This window comes from Anopheles bellator, chromosome 2 (genome assembly GCF_943735745.2).
Source record: "Anopheles bellator chromosome 2, idAnoBellAS_SP24_06.2, whole genome shotgun sequence".
NCBI lineage: Eukaryota > Metazoa > Arthropoda > Insecta > Diptera > Culicidae > Anopheles > Anopheles bellator.
The window spans coordinates 13,537,002-13,561,534 of NC_071286.1; the positions used below are offsets into that span (position 1 = coordinate 13,537,002).

General features: G+C 48.7%; 1 protein-coding gene across 1 annotated transcript in view; it reads right to left on the reverse strand.

Moving 5' to 3' along the window:
• LOC131207019 (uncharacterized) overlaps positions 1-24,533 on the reverse strand; it is a 128,337-nt gene that overhangs the window by 50,562 nt on the left and 53,242 nt on the right. Inside the window, exon 2 of the mRNA XM_058199627.1 lies at positions 190-322. Within this exon, the coding sequence (XP_058055610.1) occupies positions 190-322 (133 nt within the window). The remainder of the gene's footprint in view (positions 1-189; positions 323-24,533) is intronic.

Genomic DNA, 24,533 nt, shown 5'->3' on the forward strand with positions numbered 1-24,533 from the left:
TCTCTCTCTCTCTCTCTCTCTCTCTCTCTCTCTCTCTCTCTCTCTCTCTGTGTTAATTCAGTTTAAAGTGTCATAAAGTCGGGCGAATGGCGTGACGCGAATTGCAAGCACAGTGCAACGGAACAACGGCCTGTGATGGAAGCCATAGAAGCCTGCCTGCTAGCGTGGAGAGCCGGGTCGTGTACTTACGCGTAAAACGGGATCGTCTGGGCCGCCTTGTACCACATCACTAGCGTCGCCCGGTCGCCGCTAATTGCCGGTGTAATGTTGCACTCCAGTCTGCCGACCATGCCCTGCACGGCCTCGGAAAAGTGTAGCGGTGCTGTGGAAAAGCGAGAAAAACGAAACGAATGAAACCGTGAGTCAGTGGAAAAAATATATGTACCCATAGTGCAGCGATAACCGCCGGAGCCACTTTCGGGACGTGGAAAATGGATGAACGAAAATAAATTTAATTTATAGCACGCCCGCACATCCGCCGAAGCCGTTTATCATCGTCGATCTATCGGGTGCGGCACAGACGGCGGAATGGGGCGGGCCGGGCGGTGCCGATTGGCTCCGGAGGTTGTGACGTGCAAGGTGTGAGCGATGCTAACCATGGCTACGTGAGCCCGACGTAAGAATCAGCCCGCCCGTTCCCGGTTCGTAGCCGTGCACTTTCTGCGCTGAATGGAGCAGCAACCAAGAAGCACTTAGGAAAGCACTGCGCTGCTCTTTTGGTCCACACCATCCACGAAAGGTTCGCAATTTGTTCCGGTTTGTAGGAGAATAGATACCAACTAGCACCAGCAGCTCACCGGAAAGCTATCTGCGGGTTCGATTGCAGACGTGTTGTGTGTCGGCAAAGGAGACAGAACGGGTGAGAGTGAGCCAATTGCTACCAAGTGGCTGGCGAGGGAAGGTCCTGGGCACAGCCTGGGGCCAGTAACACCCGGTCACTTCTCGGTGTTGCACTTTACAAGCTCGTCAGCTTGCGAGCAACCAATGAACATCCAAACATCGATCCGTGCCGCTCGATCTACTCGATGATAATCCGGTTCTGGTGGAGTTTTTAAAACGTCAGCCCGTCAGCTATGAATGCTAAAAGCTTGTTCCGGTTCTGGCCTGTTGGGCAAGAAAATCACCATTAAACCATTGCCCACCAAGTCCAAGGGTTGGCCTTTTCTTCCCCCGTGGGGTGCAATTTGAAACGCATAACGCATGCATTGAACGTAGCTGTCATTAAGTCATTTATTCATTAGCCCCTTCCAAAACACGGGCCAACTATCGGTCCAAGTGGCCCGAAGCGCCCGAAACAAGGCGCAGCATAACAGAGCGGTCTGTCCGACGTGCCTGCTGCCTGCCTGCCGGGTGGTTGTGGAAGCAAATTACTTATTCAAACCCGTTTTTCGACGCCTCACCCACGGTGGGAACGATTGTTTTCCGGAAAACTGCATGTCGTTAGTGACAGAGAGTGTAAGTGGCAGAGAGTCTGCGCTTGTCCTTGGGTTTGGTTGGGCACCCTTTTTTCTGCTACCACCGGGACTTTCTCTGCCACTTTTACAATGCAATTGTAAATTAATTTAATTTTCCCTTAATGCAAGTTTCGCCCTGTTGTGCTGACTGAACACTCATTGAGACACTTTATTGTTCTCTCTCTCTCTGTCCTTCTGTCTCTCTGCTGTTACACTAACATCCATGGTCTCGTTTTACATAAGGTTTGGGTTTGACTGGCGCTCCGATTTGCAAGTGGTCCATTTGTTTCGGTGGTAGCTATCGTAAACTGGTAGCAAATAAGGACTTTAACTTTTTACCAATTTATGTTACTTTTCAATATGATAAAGTAAATTTTATAGTTTGAATTAATTGATGTATAGTGTGTGGGTAAAAAAAATTTTCGACTACAAATCAGCAGACTGACAACACAGCAGTAAAATACAAGAGTCATCAATTGCTGAGTGAACTCGCCGTATTGGCAGTAAAAATAATATCAACTGTAGCATTCTAGTTGGAATAGCTGGCTAAGTTATGCCTTTCACGTCATTGGAAACTGTGGTATATTAAGATGTAGCAGTAAATTATTTAATTTACTCTTAACTCGTTTGATTTACCATATTTTTAAGTTCTTAAGTTTAAAGGTTGGCTCAAATTATTCTTTTTCAAAATATTAAATCTTTGTCGAATCTTTGTAATTGTACCCAGCTTACCATAAAAAAGTTAATGAACAAAATCATCAAAGCCACCTTTCTAAATGGAAAACAAAAGAGAAGATATAGAAGATATACCTAGAATTCCCATATTCCCGACGGATGTGCCTTTTGAATTTGAACGTATGCCACTTCGACTCGCTTTTGCGACGACAAAGCGCATGAACAATCATTAGAAGAATGTGGATTAAACCTAGAATCTGATTGCTTTTTTCTACTCATGAGTTAGAAAATCATCAGATTTGTGTCTCTAAGCATCTGGAGGAAACCTGGAACTCAAAGTTGATGCGTTGTCGTCCCTTGATCAGTGTCGTGATTTTTTGCTTTCATCTCTTCTTAATAACTGACTCATTCATGTTGGTGTTGAATTTTTGTATTCGTGTATGTTTCCCTTTAAATATTGGTTACCAGCTACTGCGTTCGCTTCGCAAGTTGTGTTTAGTGTTAGTTCTAGTTCTTAGTTATGTTAATTTATCTGTTGTCAGGTAGGCTATGTTGCCCGTCGATTTTTTTGTAACAATTTTATTTAAAATAAATGAATAAAAGAATAAATAAATAAAAAGTATCAATAAAGTAAAAATAATACAAATGAAAAAAAATTGGGCAAAACGAAGTTCATCAAGTCGATTGATCCAAAAATAAAATGACATAAAATACATAAACATGAAAGATAACAATAACATAAACCAAAAGCGCCGCAAAGTATGCAATCGAATAAGTTGATTATTTTATTAAATCATCCAACGTAAGAGTCAATCAATAAGTGCAGTTGGTTACCGTTACGTGTGTCCAAATCATTAGTGTATCATCATAGTGTCACCAACGGTTGATTAATTATGATTTGCAACCAGAGGGAGCGAGAGAGAGAGAGAGAGGGAGAGAAATCAAATGAAAACCAATGCAAACCTAACATTATCGACGGCAGGCGTTGGTCCTCCGGAACGAGGTGTCAATGGCGCTGCACGGCCCACCGGAAACCGAGTTATGATCCGCGGGGCCTCACGGCGCGTCCTGATGTGGAACCCTTCCCTGGCGCCGGCCACTTTAAACCACCGAGCTGAAGTGACAAATTATAAATCACCGCACACCACCACTAGCCGACCGTTGAATTTTTGATAGTCAACAACGATGACTCGCCATCCTAACGCTTACCCCGTGCACTGATTGCTGACCTCTCCCCGGTACCGGAACCGGTACGAAAGGTCGCAATCGGGTGGAAATTCATCCGTCCGAATTCACCGACTGAGGGAGATTGAATTTGAAATATTTGACTGAAAATTCTGTTTGACAAGTAAAGTGTCGAATATGGGTGGGTGGTACCGCCTCCTACCGCCCCATGGTGGGTGCCACGATTCCACGGAACGACTGCTGACTCGCATTAGTGACGCGCCCGCGACGAGAGGCGCAGGCAGCACTAACCGTGTAGCATCATTCATCATTTCCACTTATGTTTGATTGAAAATTTATGATACACAACCAGCCACATGCGTGACATGCTGCCGCCCCGGCAACCCCCTGATGTTCGTGATGGTTCGTTTTTCGCCGTTTGCCGGCTTCAGCCGAGCGGCGCCACCACCGGAAGTCACCGTCGGCGTCGGCAAACACTCCTCCCAGGAGGAATATCTCAATGACAGATGTCACATATATTGCCCCGCGTTGCGTTTAGGCACGGCAGTTGGGTGGCCGTGTGGCCTAAACTTCCGCGCTGCTTTATGGCCTTTCTTTTGCGTTTCCTTTCGGGTGCCAACCACGCCAAATCGACGACGACCGTCTCCAGGCGCTGCCGTCGCCGCGGGCGGGATGATATTAAACACGCGATCAATAAATGTGACCCAAATGGCAGCCGAAGCAGCATCATTCTCACATTTCGATCGTCGTTGACACGAGCGTTCTGGGTCGCCCGTGACCTCGGGAAGGGCCCTTGACGACCGGTTTTTGCACGTAAAGCGGACGACTCTAAAATGGGGCCCCGGGAGAGCCAGCGAAAGGGGTTAGCGAAATGTACCGCATTTATGGGCGATCTTACATCGCGGTATGTGGTTACGGTCCTCCAGCCCCGTAATGCTGGCAGGGACCATAAAATCGCTAAATCGTACGAGATTCGAAAGAAATCTTCCCGTGGAATCGCGACCGCCACCGGCTTCGAGTGATTCCAGGCGACACGTCAACGGGTCACCCCCCCACCGGGCTGAGCAGCATTATTTATGATCGTACCGTAAGTGTTCCCTCCCACTCGGGCAACCACATGCTTTATTGTCCCCAAAGACGTCCTCACTTCCTTCGCAATTATGTGTTTCGCGTCCTCCCTCACTCACACGCACCCGTCCGGAAGCGACCAGATTATGAGGTTTTTGCATTGCTAAGCATAATTCCAACCCTCCAACCAGAACCCACGTCCCCCTTTCCCACCCCACACAATGGCTCCCGAGCTGGGTCATCAAAACACAAGAAACAGGGTCACTGACGCCATCCGTCGAGAAGCGCACTGTCCCCCCCGGGGAGGGACACCACCCACCGCCCACCACCATTAAGTGCCATTTTGTTGTTTTGTTTGCCCTGCGGCGTGTACTCTCTCCCCGAGGCCCCGAATGATTTGACCCACCATAAAATGGCGCACCCGACCGCCGACCCGATGCTCGTCGGTGGTCCAGCCCTCCCCGGGAACCATAAACTGTCGGGCAATTGTATTGGAAAAGTGGAAAAGGAGGGTGACGGATGGTGTGGGTCATTCGCGAGCCCCAAACAACACCAGCGAAGAGGATGCCGTTCTAAATGGGCGATGCGCCCGTTGAAGTCTCTGATGCTCGATCGTAAAGAGTTTATGCTCGACCATCCCCGTGTGCACCGCCGGCATGTCGTGGGGCAACTCTTTAGCATTGTCGAAGAGCAGTTGACCACGACCGACGAGGGTTGCGTACCTTTAAGGTGTGAATGGATTTCACGGTAGCGCCCCTTTTTTTTCGCTGGGACCGACAATTTTGGGCAAGTAATTTTATAACCATTTCCGGAACCAAGGGTGAACCATTACTTTGACGTAGCTTCAGCGCAATGCGAAGCGATCGTTCGGAGGAAGGACAAAAAGCGGTGTGTTGAACAAAGATTTATGCGTACCCGGCCCGGTTGTACCTCTTTCGCTAATAAACTGCGATGGTTCGTGCATGGCCGTTGAACTTTGGGCTCCGTGAAGCGAAAGGTGACCTTTTTATAGTTTTTGTTTATGTTATTGGACTTGCAACATTTGAGCGGCCGTGTTTATTGCGTGTTGCCAGGTGGCCCTGCGTAAAGCTTTAAGCCCATGCGCTTTCGTGCTCTGCATTGTCAATCAACTGTTGATGAAGTTGGGAACGCTTTTAATGGTGATGGTATGGCCGAGAGTAAAGGGCTACTCAGACCGTTAATTCTACACAGCAATAACTGCAATTCGATCCCGGACAGAATTCACGCATTAACCCATAAAGAAGAATGTAAAGGAAACGAGGTCAAACGAGTAACAAAAGGAAAAGCGCTAGTCCACGAGGAAGACGCCTTGGGTCGTAAAACTAGAGAAGTGTGAGTATTAATTACTGCGACGCTCCACGATTGAAGCAGACAAAACCGGATAGGCTAGCGGAATCTCGCTATAACACGGGACTAATCAAAGGCAATTTGGACGCGCCTAAAAATCGAATAGAGAGGACAGAAAAAGGGAGAAGATTTAAATGCAAACGCTCTTGAACGAAATCTATTGGTCGTCAGCAAACCCGAAAAAAAGAAAACAGCCACTGACCGGAAGTCAGAATCCGGAAATCAGAATATACCAAATCACGCGGAATGCAGTGATTTGTTGCATCATAAATTACGTGATATTTAACAGTTGTGTGGATTGTTGCAACGAACTTCGAGGTGTAAAGGTCCTTTTATAGGAAGGTTCCTCTACTTGTAAGCTCCAGAAGGCGTTTTGCCTAGAAAACGATGGGAACTTTTGAATGGAATTACCAAAAATATTGATTATTCTACTTTTAAGAAGGAATTAATCTGAACTGTCTCTTAAATTGATCATAAGGCATTTATAAATACTGCACGTTGAGTCCTGCAGGATAAGGAACATGGATACATGTAGACTAAACTGGTCAATTCTCTACTTGGTCGATAATTGTTGAAGCTCAAAATTCCAGTAAAGACAAACTTTTAAAATCGTACGATCCTCGAACGATGTAGCCACAAGTGTAGCATGCCAACAGAATGAGTGGCAGCCTGCGCAAACAATGTCACGACAAAATGGAACACTTGCAACGCCGTATCTTGTTGTCGAAAATCGGCATCAACATGCACTCCTCGCCAAGAGCATCAGCTCGTCTCTTTATGATTTTTTACCCTTCTCTGCTTCGGGTGATGCACCCGAACAAGGGAGAGGCCGGAGTAAGTTGTGAACCGAAGGCCAACCGACGATGATCAAACTTCAGTCCGGGAAGTGAAACTCATTCAGCTGAACCGAAGGATTAGACCGTGTCGGCCGTGAGTCGGAGGACTAACAAACATCGTGCACGCTGGCGGCTTGTCGTTAAGAGAAGCTTGTTTCCGTGCACAACATTGTCATACGGGACACACAGGCATCAAGCGCTTCCTCGTGCCAGGTGCAGCGACATCAAATGCCACCAAAAAAGCCTGGTGCCCATAAGCATGGCGGGCAACCATCTAGCCCGTGTATCAGTAGCAAGGACCGACCGGAGGCAGCAACATCGGTATCCGGCGTAAGTAGCAGGCAAACAGTAGCTCAATCGCTCTCAGTATCCTCCTTTATCCTGTTAGTGGGCGGGCAACAAACGATGCCGGCGATGGTGTGCCTTCGTTGGTCTCACCGGGAGCCCAAGACGCAGAACGCCAAGGACCAGAACCGGAGCTGGCCGGTTCGGTTGTCTTTTCCAAGGACACACCGCCCTTGTTGCCGGCGAACGGGGTGCGGTTGGGATAATCGGGCCAGAGCTGGCAGAATAAAGCGCAGCGGCCAAAGGGGACACTCGTACGTACCGCTCATCGGGCGATGATCGGGGGTTTTGGATCAATAACAATCTCAAACCGATTTTGTCATCCCAAAACCGATCCACGTCTGCCGATGCGCAGGACCTCGGCTGGATGATGGGTCATTCGGTAGGCTTTCGGTGGTAATATCGTTCAAGTTGTTTGACATCCGACTGCTCTGGCCGGATATTCGAAGGAGAATATTACTCGGAAAAAGCCAGCAGCCGCCGCGCTGGGAGGCATTATTACGAATGTCGTAACAATGTGGTGCTCAAAAAGGATTATGTACTTCGTGTGAAGCGATTTAATTCAATTTTGTCAATGCCAACATATTTGCTCGATGACAGCAATCGTGCATTCGATGGAATATTTTTAAACGTGCCTATTAAATAAAAAATCGAAATTGTTTGAATAACATAAAAGACACGGCGAGCCTTGAAACATTGTAAAACTTAGAAGCAAACACTTTAACAATAATTTTTCTAGTGATTTCCTTTTTTATCGTCCTATTAGAGCCCATCCGGTCCGCTACAAACTGATTCGTTTATCCATCCGATTCCCGTCCAATGTTGACGTCCCGTAATTAAAATTTATGACCCGAACGCTCGCACGCACACAACGGACCAAAATCGTGAGCTCAAGGATAAGGGCCAAAGTGTGTCTCTCTTTCTTGACGACCTCCAACCCAACGTCACGAATCCAATAAAACAACATCGCACACACACCCAGAGTCACCGAACGTCCGGAAATCCGTTGTAATGTTCCGGCGCACCGAAATTGGATTAAACTGTTGTTCGATTTCGCCCCAAAGAGGGGCGGATTCGCCCCTTCACCGAGCAGCTCAATGGCGGGGCCAACGACCAACGCCGGCGGCGACGACTTAACCTCAATCGTAATGAAACCTAACCAACCAACCACCTGCACCAATGCGTGCGGAAGGATTTTTCCTTTCATCGTCGAACCGTCCCCGCCATTACGCCTAAACCGAGGGTGGGCCAAAAAATGTTAAATGTCATGTAAAGCAATAAAATTCAATTTGACACCCATAAAACGGAGGGTGCCACGCGTTGTGGGGACCGAGCGGAGGAACAAACACCGGTGCGGAACGCACGGCACGGCGGCGTTCCGGCGACAAGGAACCGATTTTATGGAGCCGGAGGGTCGGATTTGCGACACCGACCAAGAAGGACGGCCTCGTGTTTTGGGGGGGCAATTTTTTTTCTCGCACGTTCCCACGACCGACCGGCATTAGTGTAGTTTCGGTAGTGCGGCAACTTATGTCAAGAGTGGAACCTTTTCCATTCAAGCCTGGGTGGGCCAAGGGCCGGGACAGCACGGAAATGGAAGTAATCCCGTTTGAATGTACCTAGCCGTTGACCAAAGTGCGTCTTCCGGCGCCCATTCGGGGCCGGGCCTCGAAGACGTCAGCATCAGCAGTCAACCGTAGTAGCTTCGTGGCTTAAATCGAACTGGTTCCGTTTTTCGAAATGGTTTTCACTCAACACTGTCCCATTTTCCGGTCGAAAATGGGCTTTGAAAGTCCTTGAGGCAGGACTTGGGGACATTTGGGGATGACCACCGGAGCTAGCTAAATAAACCATGAGGTCGAGAAATGATTCGAACGGCGAGTGGCAAACGGAGCGCTTGTTGTTAAATCATTGTTCAATTGCTATTGATTATTGAGAGTAGATAAGCAAATGTAGATTTATTGATCAATAAATCCCGATCCCACTCGGAGAAGGGTAAAAGTTAGCAACAGTAAATGGCCGTTGATGGAAATCCCTTCGCCACAGCCCGGTAGAATGTATGGTCGCATATTTTTTCCCTCTTTTCTGCGAAACATACCGCCCCACATCATAAATCATGCACGATGCTGTTCACTTTGTTCGATTTTGGCAAAGGATTCATTGCGATCAGTTTTTATCGTTAAAATTCATAACCAGAGCGCTACAATCAATTAGCAACGGAAAAGCTGCAACCGCAACTCGAAGTGTACAGCTTCGAGCGACGGAACATGTTTTGGTGAAACAATGTGCACAAATAACGACCAACGAAATCGAGCCTACGCCCAAGTCACCAAATAGTGCCACATTTTGCAAAACATGAAATGTCCCCGAACGGAACGGTGTACCGTTTCATTGTGCCAATCAAACTGCCAAAAGCTTACAAGCAAAACGCGTGTGTTCGAGCAAATTCGTCACAAAGCGCATCGTGTTATTGCCGGATCGATCACTGTTTGCTTTTTGGAACCACAGCAATGTATTAACAATAACTAAACAGAAAACAATGTGTTGAGTTTTAAGCATACTTTTTGGGTACGATTTTTTAGTGGGAAAACGGTGGCATCTTTTCTGGCATCACCAAGTGAACGCCGGTCGATCTGATCGATTAGTTTACGGCGCCATTTGCTGACAGTAATAAAATGGAAAATTCGTTGAATGGAGCAAACCCAATGATCGACACGATGCAATAATCGTCTTTACGACTGTTGTAAAATCGATTACGCTCAGGCACACCAGTTCCTGGAAAAGACCAAAAGTGCAATCGAATCGTTTTTAATTTCTCGGTGCAAAAGTTTTTCACAACGTGTCTACCGTAAAGTAAAAAAAAAAATTTCGTAGCAAATTCAACGCAAAAACAAACCGGCGTGAAGCGTATTTCCTTGTTCGTGGAAGTTGATATTATGATTCCTTGTTCATGGAAACTCGTTCAACATTATAACCATAAAATAATCAGCCCGTATGAATTCAAAATCAATATCAATCCAAATCAGGGTGAAGCATGAGTCCCGGTGGAAAAAGTCGAAAATATTCGCCACTGATTCGGTAGCCGTTTTTGCGGACGGCACACTGCCGACGGTGTTGGCTCATCAAAAACTCGAACAAGCATTTGCTCAACACGGACCACGTTCTGCGTTTCTTGGAAAAATTGGGTGTTTCCCAGGGCACGCGGTCGCATGCATTATTGCTTGCCTATTTTCTCCCTTCGACTGAAATTGGGAAGCGCCCGGCGTCGAACTTCTCTACTTTACCGCTGAGATTTTTGGCGAACGGTACCGGCACAACCAAAGCACACATCCCCGTCGCCAGTTCGGCGTATCGTTCGTGATAATATTTGCAATGCATGAGAAATACAATATTGATACGCGAAACATGTCGGTCACGGATGAAGAAATAAAATGAAACGACGCTGTTTGAAGAGGAAACGTATAAAAACCGGTACTCATAGAAAGGTTTTGCAAGCTTTTTCAAATAGAGTTTGGTGGGACAAATAGAAGAAATGGACGAAAGGATTCTTAAAATGAGGCAAGCATTAAAGTAGAATATTATGCCTGATTACTTTTACAGAAAAGCTGCACTCTATCTTCGCTGATCGAACGAAGAAAAGTTTTCACATAAAATTATAAATCATTTGATGTTTGTTCACCAGAAAGCGTCCACCTTTCTCTAGAAATGCTTCATCAAAGTGGTGTCAAGGATCGTGACGTTCCGTTTCTTCAAGGCACGTGTCAACGTATGACTAAACGCTATCATCAAGCGTAGCTCTCTGCACCACCTTTCGAAATCACACCTAGACATGACGTCGGGAAAGTTACGTGTTTGCACGTCACGAGAAAGCTAAACAGGTGAGCCGTGTGTGAGCCTACGACAAACTTTTGCTTCCTTTCCGCAAGGCCAGAAGTTGAAGCAAACGCAGCGTCTTCTATCAACAATCCCACAAAGCCGGGGACCCGGTGAAGTACCGGCGCACAAGGATGTTCGCATTTCACGCACCAACGCCCGACTTTTAGTGTGGCGTAGCGTTGTTGAAGATCCACCGGGCCGAAGAAGGTGAAGTATGCAGATCCCGCACCACACACCTAGCCTAGCGGTGACGGAAAACAGGAGCCAGCGCACTGTTGACGGAGGAACACTCGCCAAATCCCAACATTGCGCCTTGCGATAGGCCACCGGAACCGCTCCCCAAAGGACCGCTCTTGTGGGAAACGCACCCTCGGGGTTTCTGGCCTCGTGGGACGCGTCAAAAAGCTGAACGGCCCTGTCTGAAGCGACCCACTTTGGGTGCGTTTTATGCTGACGATGAAGGCGAAGCATAACGGGCTAACGGGCGTCACCCGTTCGAGGGTTGTGGTTCGGTAGTTGAGAAAATAAACCGCTCATCTTCTGGCGAAACGAATCGGATTGATATCGAACAGCGACGGAGTTTGGAGTGCCGCCAGCGCTGTTGAGAACGCAGCGATGCTTGTTATGTTTTCCGCAAAGCAAGACCGCTATGCAAGTCGCCATGATTTAACGCCTTTGACAAGGAACTAATCCCTAAACTGCTGGATTTTTCAAGGCGCCGGAATATACCAAGCATAACTATATTATGAACTCGTAACCGTGGAGGTCAGTTAAAACATATTCAGTTTCAGGTTTCTGAAAAACCAATATTAAACGCAATCCACACTAAGTTTGTCATCGTTTATCTTTGTTACTTTTTGTCCAACCTGCTGCGTTCTCGAACGCAATCAAAACTTGTTCTTTGTTCATACCAAACACTAGTGTTTTTCAACCATTCCCCGTATTATGGTGGCGGTGAAAGGTACACCTTGAAATGCCTTCTTTTCAGAAACATTTTTTTGAAACGGACCAATGTTGCTATTGTTTGCACACTCTTGGTGAGCCCTCCGGAGCGTTACATGCAGTGTATAATGTGCTTCAATCACAGGAAACGTCACCTCACTCGCATGGAGCAATTGAAATCGAAACGAGCTCTCGCGTCTGGCTAAACAAACGAAACAAAGGTATCTTATGAGCGATTGGAATCTCTTTGAGGTTTCGCTTCTATCGGTTTCGACGGAGCTCGTGCTGAATTCTTTTGAAGAAAATACAAAAGCAAGTGTCCCTTGTTTGCAACATGGTTGCTGATAGGAAGTCTTTTTTGTTTGCCTCTCAGATGGTTTCAGGAAAGGGAGTTCTTGATTTTAACTACAGATACACTTTGTGGTTTGGAAAAACCTATTCCGGAACAGTGAGAGTTAGAAGGAATTGTTCAAACGCATCGATCCACCGACACAGAACCTATGCACTGGCTCTGTATTGATCGGTAAAACAGTATCAGTATATCCAGTTCGATCCTCCGACAATTCATTTCATTATCAGACCTTCTAATGGGGAAATGAGAAACCGGCATACTAGAACCCTGGCCACTATGACGGAGTGTTGAACGGTGCAAAACACGTCTTTAAGTTTGAACATGGCGCATTGCATAAGCTCCTGCCATGTGAGATGCCTATTTGCCTGTGCTGCGCCCCAGCATCTGCAACCTTGGGCAGCGAAGAGCAAGCAAAAATAATCAAAATTCAATTTCACCCGAAAACTTTATTATGAGGATGTTGCTTAAGCACCGTCAGCTGGGTTAAAGACTGGTCCACGGCATCGAACGTTCGGCAGACGTCGCCAGTGGCGCTCGTAGCGACCGTCTGTGCCCTGAATAGTGCAACAAAAAGTTAGTTTTTAAGTGAAAAGTTTCTTCCGACTGCAAGGCTTAGTGCCTTGTTTCCTGCTCTAGCTCCCAAGCGCGCTTTCGGAACTTGTGTTTCTCGAAACAGTTTTGAAAATAATTATACAATGAGACAAAGAGCAGTGCAATAGAAAGAATGTCAGTTGCTAATAGAAATGTGTGTTGGTTCAACAACATTTCATATAGAATGTATGGTGCATAATTAGCAACAAGATTCCGCTTCGGATTCGCTACTTCCGAAATATCTATATTTTTCAATTGAAACCACTCTGACCTGTTCCAACTTTTCCAACTGGCCAGCGTCGATTTTTTCGCTACAATAAATCTTTTGTCAAGATGAATTTCATAAAATGGTTCACGCTCCAGTTTCCTGTCCAACGAATCCTTTCATTGTTCGGCCCGCGTCCCGTAGTTGGCCAACGGATTCTATTCAAATCAACGCAAAACGCAAAAAGGACAATCACTATTCTGTGCACTACTAGCCGTTGTGCCACGTTGTAGTGGTTCTTTTGGTGTTTCAAATTCTGGCCATTAACAAGCCACCAGGCGTCTCCATCGTGGCGGAACCAGGCGTCTCCATCGGAATCAGCGCTGAAAAGTCATGGTGAGATTTTTGCACGATTCCGCTGCCTTCCAAGATTCTGCACCGTAGGCCTTTAGACAGTTTGCCACGAAGCTGAAGTGGTACGGTTCGTGTTTCTGGTGCAGATTTTTTCCCTTCACCTTTCACACTCCTTCTTCAGGCGGTGTTCGACTTTTTACAGTTCAACTATGCTCTCGCCACGTCGCGTCGACGTCCAGATTGCGGCCCTGGTGGCGTTCCATCTTTTGTTTTGTTTTAACCCATCCCATGCTGCGTGCGGTGTTGATGAGGTACGTCACACAGCTAACGCGTCGCTTTCGAGACAGCAGCGCGGCGCGCTGAGTCTAAGCTTTCTACGGCTCGCCGAATGAAATAAGAAAGCATCGTACACGCTGAAAGGCCCTTGTGCACAGAAAACAAATCCTCAAAAATGGGTTCCGCAGAAAAAAGCTGTGGTCCAAGGAACTTTCAGCAAAACCCATCGCTGGCCGTCACGTCTGCAGCGACAGGTCTTCGCCGAACGGGGTTGCGGTTGAATGGCGAATCTCAATCCGGCTGAAGTGCGCCATTTTTCTTTCGTACGGCGCGATGCTCCGAGTCAACCAGCGATTCTTTTTCTTTTTCTGTCTATTATGTACAGTTTTTTCTGGCTTCGTGCATACTTGGGCTGTGTCCGTCTGTTTAATTTCCCCTTCGCCCCAGGCGCCTTGGTCCGGTCCGCTAGCTACAGGCAAACGTCACGGAAACAGACTGGCTCGTGGTCAACCGTGCCGTGGCAGACGCTACGCTATAACTCATTTCGCGGTCAGTCCCTCGAGTGCCACTGGTCTCGGGGGTTGTCTCACTCGTCGCGGCGATTTCCTCCACTTTTGTGAAGCTTTCTGGTTTTTGGTGTATTTTTTGTTAGCTTTTTGTACCACTTACGAATATGCCGCAGGCTCCAGAAGCTTTGTATTAGCTTAATTTAATAGCTAGTGACACTTATCGCTATAGATTTCTGTACTTTAAAACTCATAGCTGGTTTGTTTTATGTAATCGCAGCTAGTGCTATGTTAGGTTGGATACAAAAGCAGCTTGAATAAGATCGATCGATAATGTAGGCCAACATGTTATATAAACGCACGGTTACATAAGAAAAACATCATGCATTAAATTTCCCCACAAAAAAAAACTCTCGCCGATGAAATTCGAACCACTCCACGGGGCCGAAAATGGAAGCGTTCGGTCGGTTATTGACTTGCCCCCAGGACCCACCCAGCGAACAGTGTGTGGGTCGGGTTTCGCCAAAGTGCCAGCGCTTTCCCCAACCCTTCTCCCTGGGAACGGAGCACAAAACCCTCCCACTGGTTGGGGTCGGCGTCGGAAAACTTTCGGCGCTCACGGCCCCGGGGTCGGCCTTCGGGAGCACTGAACTTCAGTCACACAAGTCAAAGTTCGACGTGCGAGCGTGAAGATGATAAATTGATAACAGCCTAACCGTTCGCGAACCGTTCGCCCCCGTTCGGCTGCAGCATTACTATCGTGCGAAAGGTTTTTGGGAAAAGGGCACCCCACCGATGCTCGCACTCAGCGTCACATATTGGATGGACCCCGAAAAGGACCGAAATAAAAAAAATGAGCGGAAAACGAGCACAGAGAAGATTGAGAAATTCGAGATCATGTCGGTGCACGCCGGAAGCGAGCAGCATAAGATAGTTATGCACAAGTTTTGCATACTTTTCGGTCGTGACTGGCAAACTAGCATATCGCGGTCCGCTCCGGGGCATCGTGAGGCCATCACGAAAGGGTTAAGAAGAGCTGAAATGCTGGCCGACTCGCCCACTCGCACCAATCGATAACGAAACTCGATAGCCTGCGCTGCCGTGGAGTTCCCGACTGCCGAAGTAATACTGGCGAGGAGTCGGAGTTGGGCGAGGGTGGTCACCAGCAGCACACTGAAGTGAGCGGCATGTGGCATGCAAAATGAGGGAAAAAAGAATTTATTGAAAAATTGCCCTCAACTGGCATTGCTGGGAGCATCGCAATTTCGCAACCCCATTCAAGAGTCGCCACATGGGAGAGGGACATTTTTTCGCAAAGAGAGAAAGAGAGAGAGAGAGAGATAGAGAGAGAATGAGAGAGAGAAATAACAACATTCCATACTTGTGTCGACCATTCAATTCGGTCCGCCGGAACTGCCTCCCGCTTCGGTGCGGCATTCGATTTCGGATACCAGCGGGACGGGTTTTGAGCTTTTCGGGGTTTCCATCAAGCATTTATTGGAAAATGCCAATCCAACCAGCCTGCCTGCCCGGGCCCTGGCGAAGAATTTCATGTGTCAGATTCCGAAGATTGTGTGCCGGAGCCGGGCTTCACTCACTTTAAAGTTCGAGCCGACCCAAGACACTGACAGTGAACGAACCGCCTCGGGGAACGATCACTGTCTGCATTGTTTTTTTTTTATTTGCTTTCGAAGGAAACTAAACTCACAAAATGGCATATTGGTTGTTTAACGAACTGTCAACTATCTGACAGTCCGCTCGTTCGCATTGGAAGGCAAGGAACCGATGTGTTCCGCATGTAGTGTATGGAATGCGCCCGCAAGCCGGAACTTCGGAATGGTATTAAACCGAGCCTATGTTCGATTGCTGGTAACGTTTTAATAACATTCGAAAGAGGGGCTGGGATACCGTGGCTATTTGTCGCGCAATAAAATTCAGTTCAAAATAAAAGACCCAAAGCACGCTCGCTATTTGTGAACGGTCAAGCAAATGCTTCAATTAATCATGCGTTTAACACGAAAATAAAACTCCTCCGGCATTAAGCGACGGGGGTGGCAAAAAATAAACCCCACACAAAAACCTCCGACACGAAAAATCATTGATCATGAAACTTTTCATCTGCCATCACTGAATTCTCCCCGCTTCATCTCCCCGCTGAAGCATCACGGCCGCAGCCCGAACGGTTCGACGGACAATGGACAGAAAAGCCTATTTGCCTGTTTCCGGCCTGGCTCGCCACCGGAAGTGCTACCCGAGAGAACACGAGGGTTTTCATTGCGACAAATGCAATTAAAGTCGACCATCGGGACCGACTGTGAATGCTGGGCCTTTCTTCCCGATGGCCCGATGGCCCCCACAATGCACTTTGCGCTCTTATCTTCCGTTGGTGTCACTTTTTCACTGCTACGCGCTCGATTTTTCCTTCGTTTGCCTCCGTTTTTTTTGTTTCCTTTCGGCCCCCGCAATGGAAAACTTTTCCGCACTCGCATCAATGATTTATTGGTTTTCCAGTTTTGTGTCTGTTCGACATTTTCGATCGTCATCGCTGAGGTTTGAGGCCACTCGTGTTTCCGTCCCCGGAACCGACTTCCTACCGATTTCACCGATCAAAGTGTGTGTTGCGTCCGATAGGTTTAGAACGCTGCGTTCGTACCGGTGTTCGGTATTTCTGTATAGTGAAAACTTTGTACCGAGAGATGAAAAGTTCATGCTCAAAAATTACCGACCGACCAAATTGGGTTAGTTTCTGTAGTTCATTATTCATCACGAACCGCAACCGGCTCATCGTGCCTGCCACCTAGCCGTGACTCATTAGAGGAGTACACGAGCGAGCGCACTTTTAGTCTACCATGTTCCGGCCCGGAACAGCAACGTGGGGCGTGAATTCTCAATCATCGTGCTATGTTTCTGGGTTTTCCGGAATTGAAGCCCATCGTTGTGCTACCATCGTTCGTCTGGACAGATTGACCCTGAACTTCGACACCAGTGTACATGGAACTGGCGAACGTTGTAATGGCAGCTGGTGGTTTCTCAGATCATAAAAATGTTTGGTGCCTCACGCTGTTCGTTAGTGAAACCACAAATCCACTTCTAGTGTTACATCCCCGAACGGATTACCTGTTTGCCAACAGTTCATAGAAGTAGGCTCTATTTACCAGCATGCTGTGGGTCTCTACTCACCTGCCCAAATGCGAACTATGCCCGGTTCCAGAATGATTAGATGAAGAATTAGATCCCGTAATTCTCCGTTACGTACGAAAACTAGTTTTAAGAGCAAAGACGAACAAATTATTCTCTAGACGAGATGTAGCACTAGCAAAAATGTCGGCAAAATCTTGCGACCATTTGCTCTTCGTTGGATTAGGATCACAACTCGTCCATCGCAATTCCCTCGTCGCCAGAGCGGACACCGATCAATTTATCAATTATGGAAAATTGTCATATAATTGTGCCTGTCGCTGGCACCGTACACCTGCCGAGTGCTTACATTCGCTCTTTCAGTTGCCCTGGCTCGGTTCAATCGAAAAAGAGTGCTGGAAGGCCCATAATGACAGAGAGACCACCGCCGTGCGGAGCCGGTGGCCAGCAGCCGTGGATGGCCAAAGGAATCGAAACGATCCCTAATCATTTGCTACGCTAGCCATCCGACCAGCCAGCCAGCCAACCACCGGACACCGGATGTCGAGTGTGGGTTGTTTTCGAACATGCCAGGATTAGCAGTCTCAGGGGTGCCGTCGGTCGGCCAGTGCCGGTCCGATCCGAACGATTACGCTTGTCCAACGTTGTCGTCGGCCGATGTTTCTCGCCGATGTTGCACGCCCGTATAACCTCTTGCGGCTCTGGAGAGCCCGGCTCCGCCGAAGGTCACCAAAGTCGAATGCGTTGGCAAATTTGCTCACCCCGGCGAGGCCGACCGACGACGGGAGAAACTGATGCCGCCAGATCGGAGCCATCGGATCAACGGATCCGGCCAACGGACCGGCGACGGCGAAGAGTTGGTCCTGCGAACGGCGAGGTGTCATGGTACATTAACCCTACCCGGAAACCACCGACGTCGACGTCGGTGGGGGCCGACAAGATTATGTGTCCGAGAAATCGGCTTGATCGATAGCCAGGCGAATGGTTTGGGGCTCCCGGTCGGAAAAGTGGGAAAACGCTCTGTCTACCGGCCCCGGGAAGTCGAGTTCTTCTTCGGCCGGCCAATGCGACACGTGTGTGTGGAGTGGTTTTGCACCTTTCCCGACAGACTGCCCAGAGAGTGGCTGAAGATTAGTTCAAGATTATACAGTTAATTTGCAGGACAGATTTAATTAAACAGTAGCACCACCAGGAACGGCTCGGCAAGGCTCATTCTCCGAAGCGAACGCTCGGTATCGGCATCGGTACCGAGTTATTCCATTCAGCCACCGCCCGGTGTCCATAATTGATGCTTTAATTATAAGAACTGTCATCGGTGCGATGAGCACCGATTTTGCTTTCCGAACGCCATCGTCGTCGCCGGTCGGCACTCTGGCCAATTATGTTTCACGTAGCAGCACGGCGGAAACTCCATTAAATTAACACTTGATTCGTAATTGACGTTTGAAACACTGCCGAAAGATATGGCGATTGTGCGGGCGAAAAGAAGTTGTTATCAAGCTTTCGATAATGTTTAGATTTGCTTTAATTAAAACGATCGATTCAGCTTTGTTTTCCAATCAAATGGATGTTATTGAAATAAAACATAGCGTCTTCCCGGGATAGAAACTTCCTCAAAAAGACATCAATCCAGGGTTACAACTGGGCTCATCTCGAGAGACTTGCGCAACGGTTGGCCCACTTTTAGCGCGCTCAATATTTACCTTCCCTAGCGGGCCCCGAATTCTTGCAACCCCGAAACCCTCTCGATGCGCTTCAAACTCGAAACTGAAGAGCCAAGACCGAGGCCTTTCATCGAGCGGCCTCGCCTTGGTTCCGTCAACAAAGAGTTGTACAAACAACATACATTTCGAGAAAATGTTTACGCATCGACCGTTCGCTTGGGGCGCGCTTGGAAACCGGAGCTGGCACACGGCAAAGGATCCACTTCAGCAAAATCAAACACTCCCCAAAAAGGCGCCAACAAAATATCTAAGTCGTAAATCGCTTCACGTCATTTAGTCATTAAGGGGCATCTCGGCTCCCAGCGCTTCACGGCGGTTTGGCGGGAAATGGCCTGCCCGTGTTTTGAGCGGGAGGATCCTTGAGTTGAATGTAAAAATTAACATTCGTTGCCGGGGCGCCCTAAGCTGCGCTTCGCACCGGTAAGCACTCGAGAGTAAAAGAGTAAATCCCGCACTTGCACAAGATGCTTTCAATGAGATCAGAGCACTTCAGATGGTCGCTTTCAATTTGAAAACTGCCAATCGGGTTTCGCCGAATACGGCAGCAATCTGCGGAAGCTTCCGAGCGCCTCTGTGTTTGGAAGCAGACCGGAATTTCGGGTTCGTTTGAAAGAAAATTCGTTCCACAGAGCCAAAAACGACAGACGTTCAAAGGCGAGCACATTCCAAAAACCTAGTTTTTCTTTCTAATTTTATAAGAACACCGCCACTGAAGCGGGAGACTATTTAAATGGTACGCTCCAAAGGCGGCTGATAAAATCGTCCCATTTGCCAGTCGGCACGGCTCGGTCGGGCAATGATCGGTCTCGGCCACTTTCAAAAGCCAAACGCCATACCACAGCGAGCGAGCTTATTTGATTCTGTTTTACGGAAAACATTTTCCCCGGGACTCTCAATGGATTGCGGTGATTAAATGCAGCATAAGGGATTGCAGCAAACAAAAACCCAAATCCCTAGCCCCTAGGTCAGGAACCTCAAGTCACCAGACTGTTTGCGTTGCTTTCGGAACGGTTCCTTTTGCCGGTTCCGAGACACACCGATACGTTGGCCAGTCACCGCGAAAGGGATCCTGGTATCCTGGCCTGCACTTTATTGGCATGCTCCATCTCCACTCCCGATTCACCTTTGCTTGGCGCTTTCGGTCAATCTTCGGCAAAGAATGGGCTACAGAGAGCCTATGGGAACCGGGGGAGGGCACACGTCAATACCGAGAGGGCGGCTTGGCTTATGTCGCAAGATAAAACAGGATGCTGCAACCGCCGGCATTCCGTTTCGAAATTCCTGCTCGGCCCAAGCGGATGTCCTAGTCGCGCGGGGTGCCCTAGTTTCCGTTCATCGCCATCGGACGCCGCCTTTTTTCGCTCTGCCTCTGCCTCTGCAACCAGCATTCACCTGCAGCCGAATGCGACGCTAAAATAACACCAGAAATGCAAATAAACAAAGTTTATGTTTGTTTTTCGTGACGTTTCCGTTCCCGAGGGGGCGACGGCCCCGGGCGCGGCGGAACGCCGACCGAAATGTCTCCAACGATCGCCATAAACCGGTCCGGTTTCGGACTATTTTCTACGCGGCTGCCGCTCGGGGCTTGCCTTCGGACAGACAGCCCTGCAACAGCTTAGTGTGCGCCCGGTGGCACCAAACCAGCCACAATGGGCGCACATCGTTCGTGAAAAACAGACGGAGGAGACAAACAAAAAAAAGGAGCACAGCGGGAAAAGTCAGCAAAAAAAATTGGCTGAAAATTTCTCTTGCACCGCCGGGTGCCGGACCCGTGTTTTTGTTTTCCGTTGCACCAACACCGGGACAGCGCCGTTGGCGAGCATCGGCGAATGAAATTAATAGGCAGAAAAGGAAAACAACGCCGAACGAAACGCCTCCCGGGTCGGCGTCGGGAAAAACAGGGAAAATCGGGCCACCGAAAACCGGTATTGTTCGAAGGCAAATACCTGAAATATTTTCTCCATTTTCCACGGAAACCGGCTCCCGGGTGGGCCGAGCCGGGCCAGGCCATTTCGGGCTTGTTGAGCCTGAGCTTGGTCGAGCACGGGGCACTGATAAAATAAATTAATGCAAAACTTCGGACCAAAAGACGACTTGGGGCCGACTCCACGGTCGTGGCCGAGGTTCGCTGGGTGGTGCCGTGAGCGCAACAAAGCGCGAAAGGAAGCTTCAGCTCGGTGCTCCAGCAGCAGCATTGCTTGTAGTGGGGCCCCGAAAACGGTTCCGTGGAGAAGAAAAAGCTGCCGGGATCGTAACCGTAAAGCACGTAAGCGCACGGTTTTTTGGGGTCCCCTTACCGAAGTATGTAGGCAAATTCAATTTGAGTTAAGTGTTCAATCCCGTTGTTTATAGAAATCAATTTTTCGGATCAAGAGATTTCGATTAAAGTTACAGTGGAGAGGTTTCGATTAAAACGAGATATAAATTCGGCGCCAATTCAGCGACGGGCATGAAGGGTATGTTTGATTAGATAGTACACATATAGGGTTCGAAGGTCGGGTAATGTTTTGCTCTCGAGGGGTTCGGTATAGTTATGCTAAACGGCCGCGTTCATGCTAGCGCAACAGTCGCAAACCACAACAGATGGCACAAGTCAAGTGTATCGTTTGAGGTCCTTAAAATTTTTTCATTGAAAAATGGCGCAGACCTCATCGATTGGACAGTTACAGTCAGTTTTCGAAGGAAACTGGACTGATGATGCAACCAGAAATCATCACCGAGGTGGAAATGAGCTTTTCAAATCTCGTACATTTTGAGTTGAAGGCTCACCTCTTTGGAAATAAGTTTTCAATATTTTTTCAATTTTTCTGCAAGCATTTTGCATCCCACTTCGTAAATATTAAGGATTTTACTAAATGTTCACAATTTCCAGAATAAAGTTTGACACTATAAAAGTTGAGTAATCCGTAGTTTAAAATCCAAACACTGGATGGATCAACCTATAGAGTGATCCATTGAGTCTTTTAGTCTTTGCCCACCCATCTCACTCATCATCACGCTTCACATTCGTTTGTTTCGATTGACATTTTGTGCTTGAGAAGTAACTGATTGTAAAAATCACGAAGGTGATTAAAATAGAGTGCAATGCACGGTGAAAGGACCACTCACATGGCGTGTAGCCGTGTTCATTAACGGCGAGGCCCCAGTAACTTCCGCTCTCGACTCTCTTTTCAGTCCCACTTCAGCTTTTCTTCTAACAAGACAAATCTCGACCAGCCCGGTAAACTCGAACCGGTGCGACAATTTCCAAGCCGACAGCTCTAAATCCGTCTTCGAATACGTTGATCAAATGAAACGATTTTGATTTTTCATCACGTATCAGCGCTGGCGCCGAGAGCGCCGTCGGATCATTACTCTTCCCGGGCGCGACGGCACAGGCCGTCGACACATGCACGCACACGGTAGCATAAGCGGTGGCGGTAGCATGAGAATATATGGCCGCCCATTTTATGCCGGCGGCACCGAGACGATGGCGTCGGTTCATTTCGTTGAAAGCCACCGTGTTGTGGGGCCCGGGGCCGCCTCAGTGAGCCTGGGAGGCGGTGGCGGCCAGCACAAAAGCGGGTGAATTGTAGCAAATTCATTCACCCCTCCTAAGACACGCGTGACACGGAGCCGGAGTCTCGTTTGTTTTTTCGTTCCGTTCCGTTTCTCGATGATCTTGGCAAAAAATCTGACTCCGTGGCGGAGTACGGAGCCTTAAAAAGCGCTCACGACCGGGTGTCGCCACGTGCCGGCCGGCGAGCGACATGTTCATAAATTGTTGGCTCATAATCCACTTGCGCCTGGGCTTATCATTCAAATCGCGGCGGCTCTACGGCGAATGGATGCTCACAACTGCGCAACTAATTTCCATTTTTAGCCCGCCGTTTTGTTACGCCAAACCAAGGATGACGATGACGCCGGATCGGGCCGGTTAAACGGATTTACCAAATTAGTTCGCTAATAAAGCATCGTGCAACTCGCTCGGTGGCTCAATTTGCTCAATCTTTTAATGTCCTCGAAGGTACACACGGCGACTAAAAGGGCGTCCGGAAAATGGCACGGAGAGCGAGCGAAAAGACGGTGCTTGAAGATCGACGACGAAATCACTCAACAGAATTGCTCAGACACTCACCCAAATGAAAGATGACGGGCGCAAAGGTGGAAAACTCACTTATGCTTCGGCACACAAAGCGCCGGCAGCAGTCAGCAGTCAAGACACTCGTCACAATCGTGCCGGCTCCTCCCGTGGAGATGAATGGCCCGAGTCTACCTTTTGCTTACTTCATTCAGTGAGATCCAGTGAAGAGCAATAAAATATCGAACAAAGGCGACAATCATAGCAAATGGCGGCACACGGCAGCATTGCCTCAAAATGGGACGGAAAATGCTGCGATGCTGCAGATAATGGGCATTGTTGTGTGTAAGTGTGCGCGTCGTCTGGCGCATCGCTGAGTGTCTTCCGCCCGCCTACGATCCTCCTCCTGACAGACACACACGCACGTGCGCGTTTCAATAAAAATTAATTCCCGTAATGAATAACAAATACGCGAATGTCAGGGGCAGGGTCTTTAAACCCCCCAAACACAGACACGTCACGTCGATGTCTGTCGAGTCGAGCCAGAGCCCTTCGGACGCATTGGCCCGGAATTAGAGCGGCTCGGTGCTTCGGCCCGCTTTATGCCAGCCCCGGGGGTGAGGGCGCCCACCGGATGCCGTGGCAATTAAAAGGCACAAAAAAAAAGGAACTGAAGAGCGAAGCGCGAGAAGAGGCCCCCGGAACGAGAGGCCCTCATCGTAGGGGCGCACGCCTTCAGGATAAGGAGCATAAGGGGCCACTTCATCCTTCTCCGGGCGCCGTCTCAGGAGGTCGGTGGCGCAATCGAATCGCGGGCGCCTTTTACGGGGACGCCCTTTTGGAAGCCACGACACGCGGACGACGCCCGAAGGTACCGAGACATGGCCATGGCCAGAGTCCGGGATAACGTGGTGGCCGCCCGAATGCCGATAGAGTAGGTCGGCGACTTTCGCAAGGAGCGCCGCAGGCCGAAGCGTAGCAAAAGAAAAGCTTCTTAGTCGAGTGAGTTGGGGAGGGGGCGTCTGCAGCTAAGATGGCAGGCGACAAATTATTCGGCAGTCCTGTCTGCCACCCACACAGGCACACACAGAGCCAGCGGCAACTATCAAGCGCCGTCTGCCAGAGAGCAGACTTATGTTGAGGACGGCACCAAACGGCCGGCCGGCCGGCTAAGCCTCCATATGGCAACCGCCATAACGATAATGAAAATGATAACGCCTAAGCCGAAGGCAGCGCGCCCCTCCCGGGAACCGTATGGCCGCCCAACAGTGCGGTACGGTTTTCGTCGTCACCGGCTTACTATGTTCCGTTTCGACAGTAATTAGCTGTGGCGGCTTGTGCGGCTTGTGGAACGTGCGCAACATTATCCTGGGTTGGGTTGAAAGGACGATAGCACCCGGAGCCAACGGTTCTGCTAAATGCTAGAGACCTGTTTTTCTAAACTATAAACAAGTTTGAGTGTAGCTCCAAACAACATTCAGTGGACTTGTTGAGAACGCGTAAAGCATGAAAAATCGGTAAACCTAGGCCCCGAAGCGGCTGAAGCATATGGCCGGGGGTCGAACGCCTGCTCGGCCT